Source organism: Primulina tabacum, chromosome 14, assembly GCF_025594145.1.
Source record: "Primulina tabacum isolate GXHZ01 chromosome 14, ASM2559414v2, whole genome shotgun sequence".
Lineage (NCBI taxonomy): Eukaryota > Viridiplantae > Streptophyta > Magnoliopsida > Lamiales > Gesneriaceae > Primulina > Primulina tabacum.
Genome location: NC_134563.1, coordinates 24,924,379 through 24,950,458, shown reverse-complemented (window position 1 = coordinate 24,950,458; position 26,080 = coordinate 24,924,379). Strand labels below are relative to the sequence as shown.

Sequence of the window (26,080 nt, the reverse complement as noted above, 5' to 3'; positions counted from 1 at the left end):
CCCAATAGACCAATGCTTCTCGGGGCCAATTGTTTGGGCTGAAATTAGGCAATTATGAAATTCCATCAAATGTGATAGACAAATTCTCATCGATTTAAATTTATTTAGATAAGTCAAGAAGATCGTGGAAGGACATAAGCAAAAATCATGAGTCATGGGGGAATTGGAAGAAATCGCACCGCACAGTGAAGAAAAAGAGGTAATCGGCCAACACAGGGTACACACACAATATTTCGCACAAATTCTAATAAACTCCCTACAAAATTTTCATAATTTTAGCCAATCATTTTCATAGTTTTCACTTCAGATTTCAGTAATTCAAGTCATTGTTTTTCATATTTCAGCAACGTTATTTAGTATATATCAATATTTTGTGAATTCCTACATTTTATTTAAAATATAGAATATGTTAGAAGTTTATCTCTCAATTTTCTTTAGTGTTTCTCTATTTTTCTTTGTTTATGGCGTCATATTTGTTTAAGAGATTATAACAGATGATCATATTTAATATCTACAATCGTTGTATTTTTAGATTTTAGATTGTTATCATTTATACACATTATAACAGATGATCATATTTAATATCTACAATCGTTGTATTTTTAGATGTTAGATTGTCATCATTTATACACAAATTGGTATATCTTTACACCGGACACACTCACAAATTGAAAATTGTACGAAAAGTTTAATTATTTATGACCATTTGAATTTATTTTTGTGTAGAATAATAAATGCTTAATATCTAGACTACAAAAATAAATTAGTTAACTTCAGTGTTATGTGGGGCTTGTCTGTGTTCATCTAGAAATCGCGGCTGAGGGTATTTCTGTTGTTCTCTTGCCCGTTGGATAATGAGAGATTGCGTGTTTACATGCCAGGTACAGTGTAAGCCGTAAATTTTGGCAAGTCAAGAAACACTAGATTTCATTCCGGTTCAGCTCCCTTCCCAAATTCGCATCCGAAATTCAATAATTAGTAGGTTAACGAATAATAACCCCAGCTACTCCTGTAATTTGAAGGAATCGTTAAGATGAATGCTTTGATTACCTCGACGGCGTTTTGCCCGAGTTCGTTTCAGCTCAAATTCTCATTCAAGCGCCAGAAATCCCCGTTGGTGGTTTTCCGCTCGCGTTTTTCGGAGCTTGACCGACGTCGTGTGAGCTTGGTGTGGGTGGTGGTAAGGAGCAGTGGGATTCATGGCTATGGATTGGAACGACGTCGGACTCAGGTTTCTTCGTGGATGAATTCTAAGTCTTCGTCTGATGATTTCTCCGGCTGGGCCAATGCTGATGGGGAACTGCAGCCCGGCAATTCAAAGCGCAAGCAATCTTTAGTCGGTAAGATACTTTTTTTTTTGGGTGTTTTGTAACTGTTAGGAAACATCAGAAAACCTTTTCATTTTTTCGTTTATACGTAAATAAGTTTCTATACTCCTTTTTTAATGAACCCGTTTTTGGTTGCATGGAGGTTTTGTAACTGTTATTTATGTTAGCGTTTATTGTTGCAATTGAAAATTCTGCCCCTGGCATATGTCGTTGTAGACTAATAACTCATGTGCCGTAGTTTAATTTCAGGAATAATGGGGGCTGGAGCTGCTGGAATTCTTTTGGTTGCAGGCCTCACGTTTACTGCATTGTCTATAAGCAATAGAACCACATCAAGTGAGTAATTTTTCTTTCATACCTTGATTTTCTAGATTTTGTTGCGTGAAATTTGGGCCGATATAGATCAGTGTAGTCTCTTGATTATGATCTGTTAGCTGTTGCTTCCTGGACAATTGTATGGACAATGATTAAGAACACGTGCTTAAAACAAACTCTCATTAGAGTCGCATTCACAATTGATTTCTTTTGAATGTTATATTTCCAAAAATAAAGGTATGTGTTCACCCCTTTTTCACGTTAGTTAAGTATATCTTTGTCTAGAGCTCGTGTTTCTTTTAATGAATAAATAATTCAGTACTTCAAAATTTTGAGTTCATATGTTTTTTATTTACAGGAGGTAAACAACAAATGGAGCCCTTGACAACACAACAAGAAGAGTTAGTATCCTCTGATAATCAGCAGGATAGCTTTGGAGAGGAGAAAAGTGAGGAGAAAGTTGAGATACTGCAAAGTGAAAGTGAAGAAAGTAAAACAGGTACAAACAAGGATCTTCTTCTGCATAAAGAAAAAAGTGAAGCTAATGAAAGTAGCAATCGTGATGATGTCGGTGCTAGGCAGTCATCTGAGGTGGTTGATCTCACCAATATTCACTCCACTCAGAAAGTTACCCAAAAGGAATCAGTTCTTACTGGCATTTTAGTTTCTGTTGTAGCCGATGATTCCTTAGGTGCGCGAAGTATTCAAACTGAAAATGGTGGTCCAGCTAATAAAAATACCAAGGTGCAGGAACCAAAAGCAGAGGGTCAGGACGATGGGAACCTAGCTGCTGAAAGTACCAGTGTACCAAAATCAGATGATCTTGTTGATGCCAAAATCTTGGTCCCATCTGTATTGGATAGCACACGAGAGAATGTAATGGCTGACTATCCAAATGGGCTCTCTAGTTCAGTTGAGTCACAGGTGGATAATGTCGTTGAATTAAACAGTATCCCTGAAGAATATGAGGAGTCCAGAAGCTTGCCTTCGACAGGGGATGTTAATAATGGAAGCAAACTTTTGACAGTGGATGACGACTCATGCAAAATTTTGGGAGTTTCTTCAGACGGAGATGATAAATATCTGGAAAATTTAAATGGAATTGGCTCAGCTGAAGTATCTTTGGAGCCAGAAATTGCTAATCAATTTGGAAATGAACTGCATGAAAATGATTTTAATGATATCAATGTTAACAGATCCTTTTTTGATTCTACAAATCCTGGAAATTTTTTCACTTCAGCTGGCGTACCTGCTCCATCTGTTGTCTCTGCAGCTCTGCAGGCTCCACCAGGTAAGGTTTTGGTTCCTGCTGTTGTTGATCAACTCCAAATTCTGGCATTATCTGCTTTGAAAGATTTGAAGGTATTTTATGGACTACTCCAATTATTTATTTTGGCTATATAAATAGCATTCCCCTTAAGAATTCAAAACTGCACTTTCTTCTTTCATTCTATTTTTGGTTTCCAGCTGTAGCACACACATGTTTCAGCTAGCTCTTGAGAAATGTTCAAGAAGCAAAAAAGAAAAGAAAGAAAGAAAAACCAATCTAATGCCAACTCACAGTGGCTTGCTACGCAGACACATGCACACACGAGTATCATAATCTTAACGTCAAAGACCATGATGGTCTTTCCGACGATCTAGAGATTGAGTTCATGAGCTGTAAATTTAAATTCTTGTGTGAAGATTTGAAACCAAACTTTTAATTTCGTAGCTCTTGTAGGTGATTGAAGACGATGTTCAACCTGGAGATTTATGTACTCGACGAGAGTATGCTCATTGGTTGGTCGTAGCAAGCAGTATTCTTTCCAGGTAATGAGTCTTTCTTTATGGAGTGTGATATGAGATATTCACAGCCTGTTAGAATATCAGGGATGGAATGATATGGCTATGCATTATGATCTATTGATTTTATTTTAGGAGCACAACATCGAAAGTCTATCCTGCTATGTACATTGAAAATGTTTCTGAACTTGCATTTGATGACATTACACCGGATGATCCTGATTTCCCATCAATTCAAGGTGAAAACTTGACTTTGGATAATGTTTTAAAAGTTTTCTCGCGAAATTTTATATTTTGGTATGTTGCATTATCTTCTAAATGAGTTTGGCTTTTGTTAGGCTTGGCAGAAGCTGGACTTATTGCCAGCAAGCTTTCAAGGCACGACATGCGGTCATCTGTAGATGAAGACTCGAGTCCTTTATTATTCTCTCCTGAAAGGTGTGCATATTTCTTGTGAGCCCATTGTCACTGTTCCGTTAGTTTACTGTTATCTCGAAGACTAATTAACTTTTATAGCAATGTAATGTAAATTTATAACTACTAAAGAAGACAATCAGTTATTATATGAGACCCCCATTAATGTTTGTGAAGATTAATTGATTTCGTGTGGTTGCTCAAGTAGTCAAGTTTTTCTTCCCTTCACTTTTCGTAAATCAAACGTCCTAAAAATTACATGGTTCCCTGGGTTCATGGGTGGCTTAACTGAAAAAATATTTGAATTGTTTTCCAACTCAGTGTGTTTATGCTTCTTGGTGCTGCTCATTTTAAACTTGACCCCCTTATATCTCGTATTTTTCTGAATTTTAATATGAAATTGTTCTGTTCTTAAGAACGAGCTTTCTTACAAATTTTAGTTGTCCACCTTGTCACATTCTGAGAAAACGCTTTGTAGTCCTTTATCTCGCCAGGATCTTGTGAGTTGGAAATTGGCTTTGGAAAAAAGGCAACTACCGGTTGTCGACAGGAAGGTTATTAGAAGTTAATGTTATTTAATTTGACTTGCCTATTGTAGATAGCATTGATATAACTGATTAATTGATAAGAAGCTTGTCTTTTGCTGGAAGTAGACCTTGCAGCAGTTATCTGGTTTTATAGATATTGACAAGATTGACCAAGATGCATGGCCTGCACTGGTAGCTGACTTAGCAGCTGGAGAGCAGGGCATTACAACCCTAGCATTCGGTTAGTTTCTGTGATATGTTATCTTCTTCTGGCGATGCTCTCTTAGATGTCAAGAGTTAATATGCTTTGCTACATAACAGGTTATACAAGACTTTTTCAGCCAGAAAAGCCAGTGACAAAAGCCCAAGCTGCCATGGCCCTTTCAACTGGTGATGCTGCTGCGGTGGTTAGTGATGAACTTGCACGTATCGAGGCTGAATCAATGGCAGAAAATGCTGTTACTGCTCATAATGCTCTAATTGCTCAACTTGAAAAGGATCTCAATGGAAGTTATGAGAAGGAACTTTTACAGGAAAAGGAAAAGATTGATGCTTCTCAGAAATTGGCAGAGGATGCTAGACGCGAAGTGGAGATATTGAGGGCTGAGCGAGAGGAAAGAAATCTTGCGCTAATGAAGGAACGTGCTGCTGTTAATTCTGAAATGGAAATTCTTTCCAGGCTGAGGCGTGAGGTAGAGGAACAGTTGCAGATCCTTATGTATGATAGGGTGGAGATTTCATATGAAAAAGAAAGACTAAGCAAACTTCGGAGAGATGCAGAAACTGGGAACCAGGAGATTGCCCGGCTACAATACGAGCTGGAAGTTGAGCGGAAAGCCTTGTCCATGGCCAGGTACGAAAGATAATTTCATTGTCATATTTAAGTTGTTATTTTATTTCAGATTATGGTTGAGGGATTTAATTTCGTTTTGGTTCAGATTTCTTTTCTTTCGAAGTTGACTTCATAGTTTTGATTTTATTTTTGAAAAGGCAACGACTGAACAAGTTAATGAAGTAATTTGTTTAAAAATTATACCTAAAGACAAGGAAATGTGGAAATATATAAATCTTATTATCTCTACTTGTGCATGTCTCTATCTTTTGCAGAGGATGGGCAGAAGATGAGATGAAGAGGGCAAGGGAACAAGCTAAGGCATTGGAAGAGGCTAGAAAACGCTGGGAAAGTCAAGGCTTAAAAGTAGTTGATAATGATCTGCGGGAGGAAGAAAACTCCAGTGGAGTTGCATGGCTTGATACTAGCAAACAGTTCTCAGTTGAAGGAACCATTGAAAGGTCTGAGAACTTGGTGGACAAGCTTAGGACTATGGCAGCCCAAGTGAGTGGGAAATGCAAGAATACAATCAATAAAATAATCCAGCAGATTGTTTCCTTCATATCAATTCTAAAAGAGAAAACCTTGAAGGCAGGTAAACGTGTTGGAGAGCTAAAAAACACAGCCAAATCAAACTTGAGTGTCTCATTACAAGGAGTGCAGAGCGGCTGTGTAGAATTTGCTTCATCCGTCTCAGAAGGGACAAAGCGAGTTGTTGGAGATTGCAAAGATGGGGTTGAAAGGTTGTCACAAAAGTTGAAGGCTTGATTTCATGTTGTGCCGTTCAATTTCATTTTGGCCCATCAGTAGAATTTGCTCCAACTGCCTTATTACTTGCTGCTTTTCGGCTCTTTTCATAAGTAGCTTTATGGCTAACGAGAATAAGAAAGAGTAGCTAGAATAATACCTATTGAGAGAATAATTTTATCACAGTAACCTCTGTTGAAGATAACGTAACGTTGTAACTTTACTATATGTACTGAGACATGAAATGCAGAATTTATTTCTGCCATTCTCATTCGTTCGATCCTGGGTGTGATGAATGGTTGGGATTCCACTTCATGGGGAAAAAAAAAAAAAATTGGGCCCACAAAATTCCGGGATGGAGGGATTGCGGATGGAATAATCCCTCATTAGCCCAGTCTTTTATCTTATATTTAACTGGAACCTTTCAAATTTTGTGCTTCCTTTATGTTCATTATTTCTATCTAGGTTGATGTAATATAGAATGAGTTGTCCCAAGAAAATCAAATACGAGCAAGAAAGAGCGTTGTAAGCTTCTCGTACATTCGAAAAAGTGTTTTAGAGAAACAAGGAAATTGTTTAATCTGGAAAATAAAGATGCAATATAAGATTCATTAAAGCAGTTTCAAGTCAAAAAGTTACCAACTAGACAAGTTTGTATCATGAATTCCATCTTAAAAAGTCGAACCAAAATAAGAGGCTGAATCGAAGTGTTATCAAAATTTGAAATAAATGACCGATTTTGCTCTCAACAGAAACCCAAGAAAACAGATTTCACTTCTTCTTGTCGCCACCTCCAGCAGCCCTGCACATCACAGACCATTTAAGCGAAAGGAAGAATGAAGCACAGCATTATTTATACAATTATACCCAACAAATATAAATAGCAAAATCAAACACATGTACAAATATATAACTCAAAATTGGAATCACCGTCACGTTTACCAATCATATGATTATGAATAATAATTCATTATTAGATTCAAAAACAAACGCGATAAAAGCATCGGAGTAGGATAAAAGAATGTCAATCAAGGAAATTACCTCATCTTCCTGAGCGCGCTAGCCATCTCCTCTCTCTTCCTTTTTGCCCTCTTGTGAGTGCCCAATTTTCTCTTGGCAACCTTCAAAGCACGCTTGTCCTTTCCAACTTTAAGAAGCTCAGTGATCCTCTTCTCATAAGGTGCAAACCCAGCAACTTCCCTGATGAGGCTCCTCGCAAAATGCACTCTCTTGCTTGTTTTCTGATCAGTTAATATGGATCAAGTTAAGAAATAGAAACAAGTAAATAAACATGGATTGGTACAGAAAAAGGATACATAGAACTGCCATGTTAACTTATAATATAGAACATAACTTAAGAAACCATGATTCAAGTGGACAAAAATGCCAATCATGTCATCATGCATACTCACATCCATACTATAACGTTTAACACTAGCCACAATTGCTAGATAACTCTTTCAATAGCATCAATCTTCAAAAAACAATAATTACAATAGCACTTGCCCCAAAGAAGAGTCCAAGCCCAATCAAATACTAATCTACTTTATGCTTCTGGCGTACTCAGTACAGGGGTGAGAAATTAAATATTATTTGAAAACGTAACAAAGACCCAACATCTGAATCAGCAAAAAGTACACATTTCAATGAAAAATAATCAATGATACTTACGCCTTTCCTATCAGATGGGCGTGGAGCTAATTCCTTGGGCGTGACAACATGACCTCTCTTCAGGCCCACAAATAGGCCGCTGTTTGGCTGCTTTGGAGCCATTACCTACAACACGACAATCCAACAAACAAATAGTTTATTCTTCCAAATACCAACGTCACAAATTTCTGTATATTTCTGAAATCCAATTTTAAACAAGCAGTAAAGAGAACAAGACAATCTAGACCTAAAGGAACACAATTATTGCAGAAACAATGCGAAATACAAATCTCAATTCTCAAAATAACATCACAGTCCTGAAGCCTATGCAGTACACTCAAAAAAAAGATAAAAGCAATACAATTTGCTAATATAAACCTATGATAAAATGAATCTGGCTCACCTTTCTGCAATCTGTTCACCCGGCTGGGGGGAAAACCTGCTGCTGCTGCGAGTGTTGAAATTAGGGTTTGGGACGGGTCAGTATTTATACATTGGTGTTCTGATAGTGTGTGGAATAAGAATCGTGGGAAGGGGATAAAAATGGAAATTCGCATCTTTTCAATTCTAGCAGATGATGGCGTTTAAAATTCGGGCTGGCAACTTGCAATTTAGGCTTTTAAAAGGCCAAACTAAAAGAACATGGCCACGCCAGGGGTGGGCATTCGGTCGGTTCGATTAGTCATAACCGAATCGAACCGAAATATTTAGTCATAACCGAATCGATCGAATTAATTTTTATAACTGATGAAACCGAACCGAATTAAAATCGATAGTTTTTAAAAAAAATTGATTTAACTTTAATTATATATATAATTTTTTTTTAACACTACAGCCTACAAAAATGCATAAAAACATAAAATTACACACATCACAAATGTATAAGTTTTATTTGAACACAATTAAAACATATTATATCGATTTTAAAATTAAAAATTAAAATATATATAAAAATTGATAAATAATAAAAACTTATTAAATAATAGTATTTATTATATCGGTTAATTCGGTTAACCGATTTCAAAATTTTGAAAACCGTAACCGAACCGAATTAACCGATATAACCGATTTTTTTTATTTTGAAAACCGAATTTCCGAAATAACCGAACCGAATTTTCGAATTGGCTCAGTTCGATTGGTTAATTCGGTTTAACCGAAATCTTGCTCACCCCTAGCCACGGCTATATCAGGTACTCGTTCTTAGGGTTTGTTTCGGCTTCAACAAAAGGTGGACACGGAACCGAATCATTTGCATGAGATTTCGTTTTGGTTTTCTATGGTTGTGTTTTTTTTAGCAGTAGGCTTACGGTTTGAATCGATTTAACTAATTTTTAAAAAAAATTTAAATCAAAAAAAGTACAATGAAATTAGTTTCTCTACAATTATAGTTGGAAACTAAATTTCGATTTTTTGACAAACTAAGTGCTTAAATCGATTGGATCAACTAATCAAGAATTTTGAAAGTAATTGAACAAATAGTCAAATTGACAGTTTCTTATAACTGAAGAATAATGCGCAGATTAACAAAGGCAATTGAACCAGCTGAACTGAACTTACGCAGACAGCTGACTGATCATTTGAAAACCGATCAGTTGTTATATTCAGTTGTGAGCTTATCAGCTATTGCTTATCAGCTGATCCTTCAGCTGTACACGTCATCAGTTAACGAAAAGGACATTCAACCGACAACAGTACAAAGAAGACTGCAACTAATAGTGGGAACGCTACAGTGTACGAATGTCAGAAAAATATTGACGTGGCAAACAAAGGATATAAAGATTCAAATTACATTGATTATTACCGTTGAAGAGAAGCCTATAAATAGCAGAGAAGAGCAGTTGAAAAACAATGATTCACTATTCTATTAATCTTGTTGTAACTCTGCGGAAATTCTCGCTCATAGCCCAATCCTTAACTTAAAATAAAATACCACATTTTAAAATTGGCAAAATCGTCACCGGTCTCTTTTCCTCGATCCCGCATCGAATAATTTCCTGAAACATGAAACTCGAGAAATATTTTGACGTGAATCACATAAACATTAAAATAATACAATTTAAATAAATCATGACCACTAAAATAATTTTAAAATTTAATAAATGATTTAATAATTAAATAGATGCATGGGTTCTACGTGTACTGAATTTGGGCACTACACAAGCACATTGATAACATGCATTATTTCATCAGAGATCATGCTCTAAAGAAAGTAAACAGACTGGAATATGTGCCCACTGAACAACAAGCTGCTGACATCTTCACCAAACCTTTACCAGAGACTAAGTTTTATCACTTTCGCAATATTCTTGGTTTAATTGACTTGTCTTAATTATTGTCAAGGGCCTAAAACTCCTTTCTTGAAAATTTGCGGAAAATTAAAAATTTTCTTTTTAAAAGAACTTAAATGGCCTCATTCATAAAATCACTGGTGAATCAAGTTCAATATTTCAAAATATTGCAGCGGAAGAAAATTAAAGTTTTGCCAACAACAACGATTTAAAAATATCCAACGACTGATAAAATTGTTTGCGGAAAAAAATAACAACTGCTGCTCTGAGGTCCTCGGGTGCCCCTACTGCCGACCCAAGCTGGCTCACTGGTCCCCGCCCTCGGCCCTGGCCTCATCAGTACCTACAACAATCAAGTCTAGTGAGCCTAAAGACTCAGCATGCATAAATCGCATCTAACGAGTAAAAATCTGAATTTAAAATATGCATGAGTTAACATATCCTGTCCTGAGGCATACTGAAAAATAATCTGTACTGAGCAATTATAAAACGTGCATAAATGAACTGATAATCACAGTAAAAATGTCTGCTCCTTGGAGCCTGTACTGAAATAACTGATAAAATTTTCTGTTGAGATTATGTTTTACGCCTGTGGCCACTGCACTAAGCTGAACTGATCGGTAACTGGCTACCGGGGAGGCTGAAACTGAACTGAGCTGGCCGGTCACTGGCGACCGGGTGGTACCATACTGAACTGATCGGTCACTGACGACCGTATAAAATAACACTCCCACATAGTGAATGAACCACAAGCCATATCGCATAAATCTCAAAAATAATCATTTTCTATTTAATGCACGTAAAATAATTAACTGGCGTAATGAAAATTCCTGTAATTTTACCAACTGGATTGGATTGGATCGTTCCCAGGCTCGCTGCAACCTAACTGTGCCATGAAAAATATGCAATAGCTTAAACATGACCAACTATGCAATTTACGTTCAAAAGATGCGACTATGACGCCTAATGACTTCGCATTTAATCATGACTCCGAGCCAACCTGAACTGACACTGAACCGACGTATAGTCATGATTAAAATACGCTGAAAAATCATAAAATAATGTTCCTAAAATGATAGGGTCGAAATCTAGGTGGAATGGAGGCCAAAACACGAAACGCTCTTTCGAGAGTCAATTTGGCACATCGCACCGTAAATTCTCGTACGACCTCAAAAATGATCCGAATGACAAACGGTCAAAAACATGACCTTCCCAACTCAATGAGGCACTGTCCAGTCCAAGGCCATGGGCTAAAAGCTAACCAAGAACTCAAACGAGCCTTCTGAACGACACAACAACATGCTGTAATTTCCAGCAGCTGCGCAACTACAAGACTTGCGTTGGTTTCGAGACTATCGGCCATTAGGGGCGTGAACCACCAACCAGAGACTCTTACCAACATCCCAAGGAATGATTTGAACCATGGCTAAGGGCCCTAGGCCAGCCACAATCCGCATCACACCAAAACTCAACCGAAGGGTCCAACCGAGAGCAACGTGCATGCGTGTGTAGTGTTTATGCTATGATCGATGTCTCGTGTCATTCCAATGGCCATTTGATTGACCATGGCACGATCTAGACATCTAGGAGCATGATATGAACCGTGGCTAAGGGCCATAGGCCAACCAAGATCCATACCAAGCAACAAAAGAAACGAAACCATATGCTGAAAAATGGAAGGGGCCGAATGGGGAAAGGGGCTGTTTTGACGTTTTGATTAAAAACCGATGAACCATGGACCAAGCCACCAAAAGGGCAACTTAGTCACGTCTTAGACATGCTAGGGAAGTGATCCAACCATGGCTATAGGCCCTTGGGGCAGCCAAGATCAGATCCTTCCTCCATGACAACAAACTGAATTTTTCGAACAACATTTCTGCACCTATGGGGACTTGCTGTCATTCTGAATTTCCAGCAAGCATGGGGCTGGTTTGAATGGACCAACATGGTCCTAATGCATCCTACTACATGTATATAAGCCGCCTTGGGAGCCTGGAGTCGATCCAATACCTGAAACTCACAAACCAAAAGAAATCGTGAAGCTTGCCAAGGAAATCGAAAATTCTGCATGTGTGGTTTCAAAATGTTTTGACTTGGATCTCGATTTTTACTTGAATAAACATGATCATGTACTGAAAAATAAATGATAATATGACTTGATTGAGGTTTGAAAGAAATCTAGACATGCCTGGTTTCGTTTCGAAAGAAAACGAACGAAACAACGACGACGCTGCACGGAGGAGGTGGAGCGCTTCTCTTTTCTACCTTACCTTGCTCTCGATTTTTCTCTCTTCTTTTTGGCTAGGTACCTCACGATTTTTCTACTGAAAATGAGTGTGAATTCACTCTGAATTTTTGAAAAGGAGAGGGGGGAAAAATGGTTATGAGGGGTGAGGAGAAGGGTGCACAATATAAGGAAGAATCAAGACCAAGTCTTCATGCATTTGAATTTTAAATTTTGAATTGATATCAAATGAGTTGGTGGATGCTTCTAGGAGGTAGTGGCCGAAATTTCTCTTGTTCTAGACTAGGATATGTCCATTTATTTAATTAAATTGTGCTCCCAAAAATCCTAGAATTATCCTACTAATTACATGCAAAGAATTGGTCAAAGTTGATGAGTTGGAAAATGAATCTTCTAGCACTAAGGGTGGCTGAAAAATGCATAATAAAATAAAGGGGAATGTTGATTATCTAGTCAACTAATAATCCTTGAAAGCCTTACTAATCCTTTAAATAATTTAGTGAGCTAACCCCTTAATTTAATAACTTAAATGAGTTCATTTCTTAATCACCTCAAATAATTAAATTAAATCCTCAAACCTCCCTTTCTAACTTAAATGAACTTGGTTGCTGGCTAAATTAACTTCTGGAAATATTTCTCGAAATCTTAAATTCTATCTCAAAACTCCAACTCCGGTCCGGCCTCACTGAAAATACTGAAATGCTAAAAATCAATCTACTGAACTGAAATAATAAATAATTAACTTCAAATAAATGCATTTAAAATAATCATGCAATGAAGTCAATTAAATTTAAAAATCTAGAATTATGCACGGCTTATACGTCTACTGATATACGGGTTCTACAATTATATCAGTTTTATTGTTGATATGTCAGTTGCTGTTCATTCAGTTAGTCATTATCAGTTACTGTATTCAGTTAGTTACTGTTTGTCAACTGATGCCAGTTAATCACTTATCAATTATCTTATTAAGTTAGCTCTCTGTTTGTCAACTGATGCCAGTTAGTTTTCCAGATAAGAAAAGGAACAACAACAATGAATGGTAACAGGATTTTATTGCGAATAAAATCTAAACCAAACTACACGATTCAGTTCTCTCTACACAGCATCTTGCCAAATGGAAATCCAATTAAACATATCATGGCAATTAAGTCTTCTGAAGGATTCTGAAGAGGAGATCTTGTCAAGCTGATGCCACTCCTTCCACAGCATCACATGCAATATAACTTGATCAGTGGCAAGCTCTGAAATGTGGTTGACTTCAAAACGCCTTTTGTATTTAATGCTGTTGCCCTTTGTATGGCAGTAGGAACTAAACCATTGAGCTGAATGGTTTGGAGATCTTGAACTTTGATCCAAGAAGATATAACCTTTAACCAGACATATTCTTCGATGATTTCCTTCAAACTTTCCAAACGTCGGAGTGTTGATGCAGAAACAGGGACGTTGGAACTACTTGAACTAGCCACGTGTGATTGTCTGTTATCATCTAATGGCTTTGATCTTATTAATAGACAGCCCTTAAAGAGACAGGAGGAAGACGAAGAGTCATCAGTTACCAAATAGACTTAACTGATCCAGACTAAGTTTCTCTTATCCTTCTTTTAATTTTTATTCATTTGTTCAGAGGGGAATATCGAATATAAATGGTTAATTGAGAAGACAATAGTGAGTTGGTCCTTAACTTAAATGATTCAGCTCATAACCGGTCACTCAGTTGATGATCTAACTGATCTTCTCCAATAAGTTAACTGATTAATCGAATAATATTCTATATTAAATAATGTGACTGATTGATTACGCAATTAATTGCTGTCTTTCAATGAATAGCATTTTGAAACGTGGACCCACGTGATACATTTATGTTCTACACATGTTTTAATCACACGTACACACGCTTTTATTCAAATTTTCTTGGACTGACACGTGTCCAAAATTTGAACCGCCACATACATATGTACTATATCCCGCTCCTATTCATTTTTTCTTTACACTTATTTAGATTTACAGAGCAAATCCAAACTAAAAGCATTCTTTCTCGCAGAAAATTATTTCATCAAATGGCAAATCACTTTCTGAATGCTATGGCAATCAATTTTGCCTCAGTTATGTCTATTCCTGATGAAGTTGTGAAGAACATCTTTAACAAACTGGAATCAGCTGGACTCAAACCATTTTTGGGATTATCTTCCCGGAAATCTACCCTAAAGAGATTCAAGATCTTTACGCAAATGGCTACGTCACTACTATTGGCAACATCACAACTACTGTCAATGGTCAGCTGCTGATCATTGATGAGGACTCCTTCAACGATCTATTTCAGCTGCCTACTGATGGCTAGCTAAGATTTCTGAAATCCAAACTACTGATGTTGAGGAGATGCAAACTGCACTTTCTGTTGATGGACGAAAAATCAAAGTTTCCGATCCAAAGAAGAAACTAAAGCCAGAAGTTCAGTTGCTGGCTGATATTGCAGCCAAGGGGCTATTAGCAAAGGCATGATCCTTTGCAGCTCTCACGCTGGAGAAATTTCAAGCTATGACTGCTATCATGGTTGACAGGAGACTGAACTGGAATAATATCATAATCAACATTTTAAAGAACATGTTTAATTCGTCCAAGCAATCAAAGGGATATGCAGTGCAGCTCAGCTATTTACTGAAAGTCAAGGGGTTGGTGGGTGATGATTATGAAAGATCATCCAAGCTCAAAATCTTCAATGCCAAGAATGTTCAGACGCCAAAGCCCAAATTGGGCATGTCTCCTGAGCAATTCTTGAAGGTGAAGAATGAAATCGGGATGCAGGAGTCCCCCAAATCTACTCAGAAAACCAAGAATACAGTTCAGAAGAAGACAATCAAGAAAAAACTGATTGTCAGCGAGTATGATTCTGAGAAGACTCCTTCACCCAAAATCACCAAGAGACCCAGGACTCTGAAGACCAAACCTGCTGCTGCAGTTGGAACCATCCCAACTGAAATGCTGATTCAGTCAGGAGCTCAACAGCCTATTCAGGCTACACCTCTGAGATCTGTACCGTCTGAACCATCAAGTGATGTTCAGTTACCTCTTTCTGATGACCAGTCGAAGAAGAAGATCACCGAATCTGGTGATAAGAAGAAATCAACTGGATTCAAGGCTCCATTAATCACTATTTTTGGCTTCAGCACTCTATCTTTTGCCAGACCAAAAGAGGTAGTGATTGCAGAAAGAATTGAAGCAACCACATCAGGACTGAGTCTCCCTCATGTCCTGACTGATCCTAAAGGCAAGGGAAAGTTGCAAGAAGAGCCCTAACCAACCAACACAGTACAGACTCACATTGATCTTATCTGGATATAGATCAATGAATTTTCCATGGACAAGCTCAAAGTTTACAAGGAATGGGTCATATTCAGAACCGAAGTTATTGCCAAGCAACTTTAGAAGAAATCAGTTTTGAAGAAATTTGTTGACTTGGAAAAAGCTGTTCTGAATGTGGTCAAACCTGCTTCGGTTGTACAGGCTTTGCAGCGTGAGAAGTATTTCTTCGATCAAATACGAGCCAAGCGGTTATCAAAAATGGTTGCTCAGTTACGCTTGAATTATGATCCTACCAGTCCAACTGCCTACAATAACATAGATGTGAAGGGGCCTAAAACTCCTTTCTTGAAAATTTGCGGAAAATTAAAAATTTTTCTTTTTAAAAGAACTTAAATGGCCTCATTCATAAAATCACTGGAAAATCAAGTTCAATGTTTAAAATAATAGCAGCGGAAGAAAATTAAAGTTTTGCCAACAACAACGATTTAAAAATATCCAACGACTGATAAAATTGTTTGCGGAAAAAAATAACAACTGCTGCTCTGAGGTCCTCGGGTGCCCCTACTGCCGACCCAAGCTGGCTCACTGGTCCCCGCCCTCGGCCCTGGCCTCATCAGTACCTACAACAATCAAGTCTAGTGAGCCTAAAGACTCAGCATGCATAAATCGCATCTAACGAGTAAAAATCTGAATTTAAAATATGCATGAGTTAACATATCCTGTCCTGAGGCATACTGAAAAATAATCTGTACTGAGCAATTATAAAACGTGCATAAATGAACTGATAATCACAGTAAAAATGTCTGCTCCTTGGAGCCTGTACTGAAATAACTGATAAAATTTTCTGTTGAGATTATGTTTTACGCCTGTGGCCACTGCACTAAGCTGAACTGATCGGTAACTGGCTACCGGGGAGGCTGAAACTGAACTGAGCTGGCCGGTCACTGGCGACCGGGTGGTACCATACTGAACTGATCGGTCACTGGCGACCGTATAAAATAACACTCCCACATAGTGAATGAACCACAAGCCATATCGCATAAATCTCAGAAATAATCATTTTCTATTTAATGCACGTAAAATAATTAACTGGCGTAATGAAAATTCCTGTAATTTTACCAAATGGATTGGATTGGATCGTTCCCAGGCTCGCTGCAACCTAACTGTGCCATGAAAAATATGCAATAGCTTAAACATGACCAACTATGCAATTTACGTTCAAAAGATGCGACTATGACGCCTAATGACTTTGCATTTAATCATGACTCCGAGCCAACCTGAACCGACACTGAACCGACGTATAGTCATGATTAAAATACGCTGAAAAATCATAAAATAATGTTCCTAAAATGATAGGGTCGAAATCTAGGTGGAATGGAGGCCAAAACACGAAACGCTCTTTCGAGAGTCAATTTGGCACATTGCACCGTAAATTCTCGTACGACCTCAAAAATGATCCAAATGACAAACGGTCAAAAACATGACCTTCCTAACTCAATGACGCACTGTCCAGTCCAAGTCCATGGGCTAAAAGCCAACCAAGAACTCGAACGAGCCTCTGAACCGACACAGCAACTTGCTGTAATTTCCAGCAGCTGCGCAACTACAAGACTTGCGTTGGTTTCGAGACTATCGGCCATTAGGGGCGTGAAACACTGACCAGAGACTCTTACCAACATCCCAAGGAATGATTTGAACCATGGCTAAGGGCCCTAGGCCAGCCACAATCCGCATCACACCATAACTCAACCGAAGGGTCCAACCGAAATCAACGTGCATGCGTGTGTAGTGTTTATGCTATGATCGATGTCTTGCGTCATTCCAGTGGCCATTTGATTGACCATGGCACGATCTAGACATCTAGGAGCATGATATGAACCGTGGCTAAGGGCCATAGGCCAACCAAGATCCACACCAAGCAAACACAAACCGAAACCAAAAGCTGTCCAACCGAAGTAGCCGAAGGGGTATAGGGGCTGTTGTGATGTTTTTATTAAAAACCGATGAACCATGGACCAAGCCACCAAAAGGGCAACTTATTCATGTCTTAGACTTGCTAGGGAAGTGATCCAACCATGGCTATAGGCCCTTGGGGCAGCTAAGATCAGATCTCTCCTCCATGACAAGAAACTGAATTTTCGAACAACATTTTCTGCACCTATGGGGACTTGCTGTCATTCTGAATTTCCAGCAAGCATGGGGCTGGTTTGAATGGACCAACATGGTCCTAATGCATCCTACTAAATGTATACAAGCCGCCTTGGGAGCCTGGAGTCGATCCAATACCTGAAACTCACAAACCAAAAGAAATCGTGAAGCTTGCCAAGGAATTCGAAAATTCTGCATGTGTGGTTTCAAAATATTTTGACATGGATCTCGATTTTTACTTGAATAAACATGATCATGTACTGAAAAATAAATGATAATATGACTTGATTGAGGTTTGAAAGAAATCTAGACATGCCTGGTTTCGTTTTGAAAGAAAACGAACGAAACAACGACGACGCGGCCCGGAGGAGGTGGAGCGCTTCTCTTTTCTACCTTACCTTGCTCTCGATTTTTCTCTCTTCTTTTTGGCTAGGTACCTCACGATTTTTCTACTGAAAATGAGTGTGAATTCACTCTGAATTTTCGAAAAGGAGAGGGGGGGAAAAATGGTTATGAGGGGTGAGGAGAATGGTGCAAGATATAAGGATCATATCAAGACCAAGTCTTCATGCATTTGAATTTTAAATTTTGAATTGATATCAAATGAGTTGGTGGATGCTTCTAGGAGGTAGTGGCCGAAATTTTGCTTATTTTCTAGTCTAGGATATGTCCATTAATTAATTAAATTGTGCTCCCAAAAATCCTAGAATTATCCTACTAATTACATGCAAAGAATTGGTCAAAGTTGATGAGTTGGAAAATGAATCTTCTAGCACTAAGGGTGGCCGAAAAATGCATAATAAAATAAAGAGGAATGTTGATTATCTAGTCAACTAATAATCCTTGAAAGCCTTACTAATCCTTTAAATAATTTAGTGAGCTAACCCCTTAATTAAATAACTTAAATGAGTTCATTTCTTAATCACCTCAAATAATTAAATTTAATCCTCAAACCTCCCTTTCTAACTTAAATGAACTTACTTGCTAGCTAAATTAACTTCTGGAAATATTTCTCGAATCTTAAATTCTATCTCAAAACTCCAACTCCGGTCCGGCCTCACTGAAAATACTGAAATGCTAAAAATCAATCTACTGAACTGAAATAATGAAATAATTAATTTCAAACAAATGCATTTAAAATAATCATGCAATGAAGTCAATTAAATTTAAAAATCTAAAATTATGCATGGCTTATACGTCTACTGATTTACGGGTTCTACAATCCTTCCCCCCTTAAATAAATTTCGTCCTCGAAATTAGAACTCACCGAATAACTCAGGGTATCGACTTCTCATCTCCGGCTCAGACTCCCACGTAGCTTCCTCCTCTGAATGGTTGAGCCATTTGACTTTGACTCTCTTAACCAACTTGTTCCGAAGTTTCTTCTCCTGTCTGTCTAGGATCTGCACGGGTCTCTCCTCATAAGATAAGTTCGGAGTAAGCTGCAACGGCTCGAAATTCAGCACATGCGAAGGATTTGCCATATACTTCCTCAGCATGGAGACGTGAAAGACATTGTGTACTCCGGCCAGATTCGGCGGAAGAGCCACACGATACGCTAGCGTCCCAACTCTGTCAAGGATCTCAAACGGTCCAATGTATCTCGGACTGAGCTTCCCTTTCTTGCCAAATCTCATGACACCCTTCATAGGTGCCACTTTCACGAAGACATGATCACCCACTGCAAACTCTAACTCTCTCCTCCGCTGATCGACATAACTCTTCTGTCGGCTCTGAGCAGTCCTCATTCTATCACGAATCTTGACTACTACCTCTGCTGCCTGCTGAACAATCTCTGGACCCAACTCTGCTCTCTCTCCTACTTCATCCCAATGAACAGGAGATCTACACTTGCGGCCATACAGCGCTTCATACGGAGCCATACCTATAGACGACTGGAAACTGTTGTTATAGGTGAACTCTACCAATGGTAAGTTCGAATCCCAACTCCCAGAGAAATCAATGACGCAAGCGCGAAGAAGATCCTCCAAAATCTGAATAACTCGCTCCGACTGTCCATCTGTCTGCGGATGCAAAGCTGTGCTAAACAGCAACTTCGTACCCATAGTCGAATGCAAACTCTTCCAAAACGAGGAAGTGAATCTGGGATCTCTGTTGGATACGATAGAAACTGGAATACCATGGAGTCGGACTATCTCTCGGATATACAGCTCTGCATACTGAACCATGGTGAAAGTCGTCTTAATAGGCAAGAAGTGCGCTGATTTGGTAAGACGATCTACAATCACCCAGATAGCATTCGATCCTCTGGCTGACCTCGGCAATCCGGTCACAAAGTCCATGGTAATGTTCTCCCACTTCCACTCGGGAATAGGAAGAGGCTTGAGCAAACCTGCTGGTCTCTGATGCTCGGCCTTCACTAACTGGCAAGTCAGGCACTCGGATACAAAACGCCTGATGTCCTTCTTCATTCCTGGCCACCAATACAATAGCTGCAGATCTTTGTACATCTTCGTACTCCCAGGGTGAATGGAGTACGGGGACGTATGGGTCTCTGATAAGATGTCTGCTCGGATAGAATCACTGCTAGGAACCCATATCCTATCTCGGTATCTCACAATACCGTCGCTGACTGAATACAAAACACTGCCCTTGGCTTCATCTCTCTTCTTCCACTGTGCCCACTGCTCATCTGCGGTCTGACCACTGCGAATACGGTCAAAAAGAGAGGACTGGATGGTCAAGGTAGATAGACGAGGAACTCTACCTCGAGGGTAAGTCTCAAGATCAAACCTCTGCATCTCGATCTGAAGAGGTTTCTGAATCGTCAAGTGAGCCATCACTGCGACTTTCCTGCTCAAAGCATCCGCAACTACATTAACTTTACCCGGGTGGTAGCTAATGTCACAATCGTAGTCTTTCACAAGCTCCAACCAACGCCTCTGACGCATGTTCAGCTCCTTCTGCGTAAAGAAATACTTGAGGCTCTTATGGTCGGTAAAGATCTGACACTTCTCCCCATACAGATAGTGCCTCCAAATCTTCAAAGCAAAAACTACGGCCGCTAACTCTAGATCATGGGTAGGGTAATTCTTCTCGTGGATTTTCAGCTGTCGAGAAGCATACGCTATCACTCTCCCATGCTGCATCAAAACTGCACCTAAACCAAGCTTCGAAGCATCGGTATAAAGGACAAACTCGCCAGATCCTGACGGTACAGCCAAAACGGGTGCTGAGATAAGAGCTTGCTTCAAAGTATCGAAGCTCTTCTGACACTCCTCGCTCCACACAAACTTCACATTTTTCTTTGTCAGTGCTGTGAGTGGAAAGGCGATAGAGGAAAATCCTTGGATGAATTTTCTGTAATATCCTGCTAGCCCAAGAAAACTGCGGATCTCTGATGCATTCTGAGGCACAACCTAATCTCTGACTGCTACAACTTTCGCCGGGTCTACCTCAATGCCACTGCTAGAAACAATGTGGCCCAAGAACGCCACCTTCTCTAACCAGAATTCGCACTTACTGAACTTTGCGAATAGTTTATGTTTCTGCAATGTCTGCAACACTGTGGTCAGATGCCTGCTGTGCTCCTCCCGACTCTTGGAGTAGACGAGAATGTCATCTATGAACACTATCACAAACTGGTCGAGGTACGGCTGAAATACGCGATTCATTAGATCCATGAAGATCGCTGGCGCATTCGTCAGACCGAACGGCATCACTAGGAACTCGTAGTGGCCATAACGAGTCCTGAAAGCTGTCTTCGAGACATCAGCATCTCTCACCCTCAACTGGTGATAACCGGAACGCAGATCTATCTTGGAGAAAATCGAAGCTCCCTGCAACTGGTCAAACAGATCCTCAATCCTCGGCAGTGGGTATTTATTCTTCACTGTAACCCTGTTCAACTCCCGGTAGTCAATGCAAAGCCTCATCGAGCCATCCTTCTTTTTCACGAATAAGACCGGCGCGCCCCATGGAGAAAAGCTCGGGCGAATGAACTCCTTGTCGAGAAGTTCCTGGATCTGCTTCTTAAGCTCTGCCATCTCTGTCGGTGCTAGACGGTACGGCGCTTTGGATATCGGAGCCGTACCTGGCATAAGCTCAATGGAAAACTCCACCTCTCTCTCTGGTGGCATACCAGAGACGTCTTCGGGAAAAACGTCTAAGAAATCTCTAACTATCGGAACATCTGAGGCTGACTGGCTGGGTTCCTCGGGGACAGATAAAAAGGTTGCTAGAAATGCCCGACACCCTCTATGCATGAGCTTCCTTGCCTGAACATAAGGAATAATGCGCGGTAAAGAAAAGTACCTGTCCGGCTCAAATAAGAACTGCTCCATTCCAGGCGGTCGGACCAGAACGGATCTCCGCTGGAAGTCTATCAATACTCTGTTCCTCAATAGCCAGTCCATCCCTAGGATGATGTCAAATTCCGGCATCGGTAGCACAATCAGATCCGCATAAACAAGATTACCGTGCAACTCAAGGTCTATATCTCGGATAACATTGGTGGCTGCCATCTCCTCGCCTGACGGCAACACTACTGAAAAGGCTGTATCTAGCCCAATGGTCTGGATCTTGAGAAAGTTTGCAAAGACCTCCGAAATAAACGAGTGAGTGGCCCCTGAATCTATCAAGGCCTTGGTAGCGGAACCAGATATAAAAATTATCCCTGAAAGATCGGAACTCTAAGTTGAATCCCACTACAAGATCTAAACTTATAGACATGCAAAGGTCAAGGTTCCTCTAGCTTAATTTCCCCGAAATAAATCTGAGTAGAGCATGCAATCCTATAACAGTTCTAAGTTCAAAAATCTAAATCCCGATTCCCAAAACGCTGAAATTCAAATAATAACTTAAAGTTTAAAGGTACCTGTCAACAACATAGTCTCCGGGTTGGTTTCCGCGGCATGGAGAGCAAAAACCCTGCCTTGGGTAGGCAGATTCCTCTGAGGACACTGCAGCAACATGTGGTCTGGACTGCCACACTTAAAACACTTTCCTGAGCCAGCCATACATGCTCCAGGATGGCGACGTGAGCACCTGGGACAAACTGGGTGCTCCTGAGTCCTCGGGGCTGGGCGTCCCCGCTGCTGCTGCTGCTGCTGCTGGCCTCGGTTCCTGGGCGGTCCATGAAAAGGCCTCTTATTCTGCTGCTGATGCTGATGAGGAGGAGGGCGGTGCGGTGCCTGGACTGGGCGCTTGCCCTGGCGATCCCTCTCGATATCCCGCAGATCCTGCTCTGCGGCTAAGGCCTTGGAGATGGCAACCTCATAAGTAGCAGGGTCAGATACCCTAACATCCCGGCGCAAGATCGGCCGTAAGCCCACCAGGAAGTGCATCAGCTTGGCTCTGGCATCATTCGCTATCAGGGGCACAAAGTGACAGCCCCTCTCGAACTTACGGATAAACTCCGTAACCGACATATCCCCCTGTCTCAGACTCATGAACTCGGTGGTCAGCCTGGTGCGAACCTCCACAGCAAAATACTTGGAGTAGAAAACCTCCGTAAAGTGGGTCCAAGAAAGTGTAGCCAATGTCAGGGCTACCGAAGCTCCTTCCCACCATAAGCGGGCGTCTCCAGTGAACAAGTAGGTGGCACATCGGACTCGGTCTGCGTCCCCCAGCTCCATAAAATCGAAGATAACCTCGAGGGATTTGATCCATCCCTCGGCAACCATGGGGTCAGATGCCCCAGAGAATTCCTTCGGGCGCATCTTCATGAATCGCTCATACACTGCCTCGGGCCCTGTCGGCCTGGCTGCGGCTGCGGCTACGGCTGCGGCATTGCCCCCCGCAAACTGTGCGAAGAACTGTGCCATCCCAGCTAACATCTGGGCACTCATGTCCGGTGGGGGCGGTGGAGGAGGTGGTAGGTCTCCCTCCGGTCTACGTTCCTCCCTGTCCTCTCGGCGAGGCTCCTCCTCTCTGCTGCGCTCTAAAATGCGTCTAGAAGGCATACTGTTCCAACATAACCCATACGTAACTAACATGCATAATTCCATAGTTTATTTTAAATGAACTCTGAAATACTGAAAATCTGGAAGCATGCTGACAAACTAATTCATGCTTTAACTGAAATACTGAACAAAATGCTGAACTGAAAAACTTACAGACCGAAGACGTGGCTTCGTGAGCTTCTCGCGGTCAGTAGTAGTGAAACCCTATACAGAACCACCGCTCTGATACCAACTGTGAAGGGGCCTAAAACTCCTTTCTTGAAAATTTGCGGAAATTTAAAAATTTTTCTTTTTAAAAGAACTTAAATGGCCTCATTCATAAAATAACTGGGGAATCAAGTTCAATGTTTAAAATAATAGCAGCGGAAGAAAATAAAGTTTTGCCAACAATAACAATTTAAAAATTATCCAACGACTGATAAAAATTGTTTGCGGAATAAAATAACAACTGCTGCACTGAGGTCCTCGGGTGCCACTACTGCCGACCCAAGCTGGCTCACTGGTCCCCGCCCTCGGCCCTGGCCTCATCAGTACCTACAACAATCAAGTCTAGTGAGCCTAAAGACTCAGCATGCATAAATCGCATCTAACGAGTAAAAATCTGAATTAAAATATGCATGAGTTAACATATCCTGTCCTGAGGCATACTGAAAATAATCTGTACTAAGCAATTATAATACGTGCATAATTGAACTGGAAATCACTGTAAAAATATTTGCTCCTTGGAGCCTGTACTGAAATATCTGGTAAAATTTTCTGTTGAGATTATGTTTTACGCCTGTGGCCACTGCACTAAGCTGAACTGATCGGTAACTGGCTACCGGGGAGGCTGAAACTGAACTGAGCTGGCCGGTCACTGGCGACCGGGTGGTACCATACTGAACTGATCGGTCACTGGCGACCGTATAAAATAACACTCCCACATAGTGAATGAACCACAAGCCATATCGCATAAATCTCAGAAATAATCATTTTCTATTTAATGCACGTAAAATAATTAACTGGCGTAATGAAAATTCCTGTAATTTTACCAACTGGATTGGATTGGATCGTTCCCAGGCTCGCTGCAACCTAACTGTGCCATGAAAAATATGCAATAGCTTAAACATGACCAACTATGCAATTTACGTTCAAAAGATGCGACTATGACGCCTAATGACTTTGCATTTAATCATGACTCCGAGCCAACCTGAACCGACACTGAACCGACGTATAGTCATGATTAAAATACGCTGAAAAATCATAAAATAATGTTCCTAAAATGATAGGGTCGAAATCTAGGTGGAATGGAGGCCAAAACACGAAACGCTCTTTCGAGAGTCAATTTGGCACATTGCACCTTAAATTCTCGTACGACCTCAAAAATGATCCAAATGACAAACGGTCAAAAACATGACCTTCCTAACTCAATGAGGCACTGTCCAGTCCAAGGCCATGGGCTAAAAGCCAACCAAGAACTCGAACAAGCCTCTGAACCGACACAGCAACTTGCTGTAATTTCCAGCAGCTGCGCAACTACAAGACTTGCGTTGGTTTCGAGACTATCGGCCATTAGGGGCGTGAAACACTGACCAGAGACTCTTACCAACATCCCAAGGAATGATTTGAACCATGGCTAAGGGCCCTAGGCCAGCCACAATCCGCATCACACCATAACTCAACCGAAGGGTCCAACCGAAAGCAACGTGCATGCGTGTGTAGTGTTTATGCTATGATCGATGTCTTGCGTCATTCCAGTGGCCATTTGATTGACCATGGCACGATCTAGACATCTAGGAGCATGATATGAACCGTGGCTAAGGGCCATAGGCCAACCAAGATCCACACCAAGCAAACACAAACCGAAACCAAAAGCTGTCCAACCGAAGTAGCCGAAGGGGTATAGGGGCTGTTGTGATGTTTTTATTAAAAACCGATGAACCATGGACCAAGCCACCAAAAGGGCAACTTAGTCACGTCTTAGACTTGCTAGGGAAGTGATCCAACCATGGCTATAGGCCCTTGGGGCAGCCAAGATCAGATCCCTCCTCCATGACAAGAAACTGAATTTTCGAACAACATTTTCTGCACCTATGGGGACTTGCTGTCATTCTGAATTTCCAGCAAGCATGGGGCTGGTTTGAATGGACCAACATGGTCCTAATTCATCCTACTACATGTTTACAAGCCGCCTTGGGAGCCTGGAGTCGATCCAATACCTGAAACTCACAAACCAAAAGAAATTGTGAAGCTTGCCAAGGAATTCGAAAATTCTGCATGTGTGGTTTCAAAATATTTTGACATGGATCTCGATTTTTACTTGAATAAACATGATCATGTACTGAAAAATAAATGATAATATGACTTGATTGAGGTTTGAAAGAAATCTAGACATGCCTGGTTTCGTTTTGAAAGAAAACGAACGAAACAACGACGACGCGGCCCGGAGGAGGTGGAGCGCTTCTCTTTTCTACCTTACCTTGCTCTCGATTTTTCTCTCTTCTTTTTGGCTAGGTACCTCACGATTTTTCTACTGAAAATGAGTGTGAATTCACTCTGAATTTTCGAAAAGGAGAGGGGGGAAAAAATGGTTAT

The 26,080-nt window shown here is 40.4% G+C and overlaps 2 protein-coding genes across 3 annotated transcripts; one reads left to right on the top strand and one right to left on the bottom strand.

The window, feature by feature from the left end:
• Positions 1–775: 775 nt before the first annotated feature.
• LOC142525492 (uncharacterized) lies at positions 776–6,221 on the top strand. Of its 2 annotated transcripts, none has more exons than XM_075629807.1 (10): positions 776–1,340; positions 1,578–1,664; positions 2,002–3,005; positions 3,367–3,455; positions 3,564–3,667; positions 3,767–3,866; positions 4,321–4,396; positions 4,496–4,610; positions 4,691–5,222; positions 5,477–6,221. In XM_075629807.1, the coding sequence occupies exons 1-10, from the start codon at positions 1,034–1,036 to the stop codon at positions 5,967–5,969; spliced, it is 2,907 nt and encodes a 968-aa protein (XP_075485922.1). In that variant the 5' UTR covers positions 776–1,033; the 3' UTR covers positions 5,970–6,221. The 2 variants fall into 2 exon arrangements, with proteins under 2 accessions (XP_075485922.1, XP_075485923.1); XM_075629808.1 differs by having other exon boundaries at positions 1,124–1,340; positions 1,567–1,664.
• Positions 6,222–6,530: 309 nt separating this feature from the next.
• On the bottom strand, positions 6,531–8,143 carry LOC142524523 (large ribosomal subunit protein eL36y-like). Its single transcript, XM_075628548.1, has 4 exons — positions 8,002–8,143; positions 7,620–7,724; positions 6,990–7,189; positions 6,531–6,750 (listed from the first exon to the last, which is right to left on the bottom strand). Exons 2-4 carry the CDS (start codon positions 7,719–7,721, stop codon positions 6,720–6,722), a joined length of 333 nt encoding a protein of 110 aa, XP_075484663.1. The 5' UTR covers positions 7,722–7,724; positions 8,002–8,143; the 3' UTR covers positions 6,531–6,719.
• Between the last annotated feature and the right edge of the window lie 17,937 nt (positions 8,144–26,080).

What these genes read in the sequence shown, in the direction of transcription:
- LOC142525492 (XM_075629807.1), top strand. Translation starts at nt 1,034, where the DNA reads ATGAATGCTTTGATTACCTCGACGGCGTTTTGCCCGAGTTCGTTTCAG. An exon ending in GCAAGCAGTATTCTTTCCAG is followed by an intron (nt 3,456 to 3,563) that starts GTAATGAGTCTT and finishes ATTTTATTTTAG; the next exon opens with GAGCACAACATCGAAAGTCT. An exon ending in AAAGCCTTGTCCATGGCCAG is followed by an intron (nt 5,223 to 5,476) that starts GTACGAAAGATA and finishes TATCTTTTGCAG; the next exon opens with AGGATGGGCAGAAGATGAGA.
- LOC142524523 (XM_075628548.1), bottom strand. Translation starts at nt 7,721, where the DNA reads ATGGCTCCAAAGCAGCCAAACAGCGGCCTATTTGTGGGCCTGAAGAGA. An exon ending in GCCCATCTGATAGGAAAGGC is followed by an intron (nt 7,190 to 7,619) that starts GTAAGTATCATT and finishes TTAACTGATCAG; the next exon opens with AAAACAAGCAAGAGAGTGCA. An exon ending in AGCGCGCTCAGGAAGATGAG is followed by an intron (nt 6,751 to 6,989) that starts GTAATTTCCTTG and finishes TGTGATGTGCAG; the next exon opens with GGCTGCTGGAGGTGGCGACA.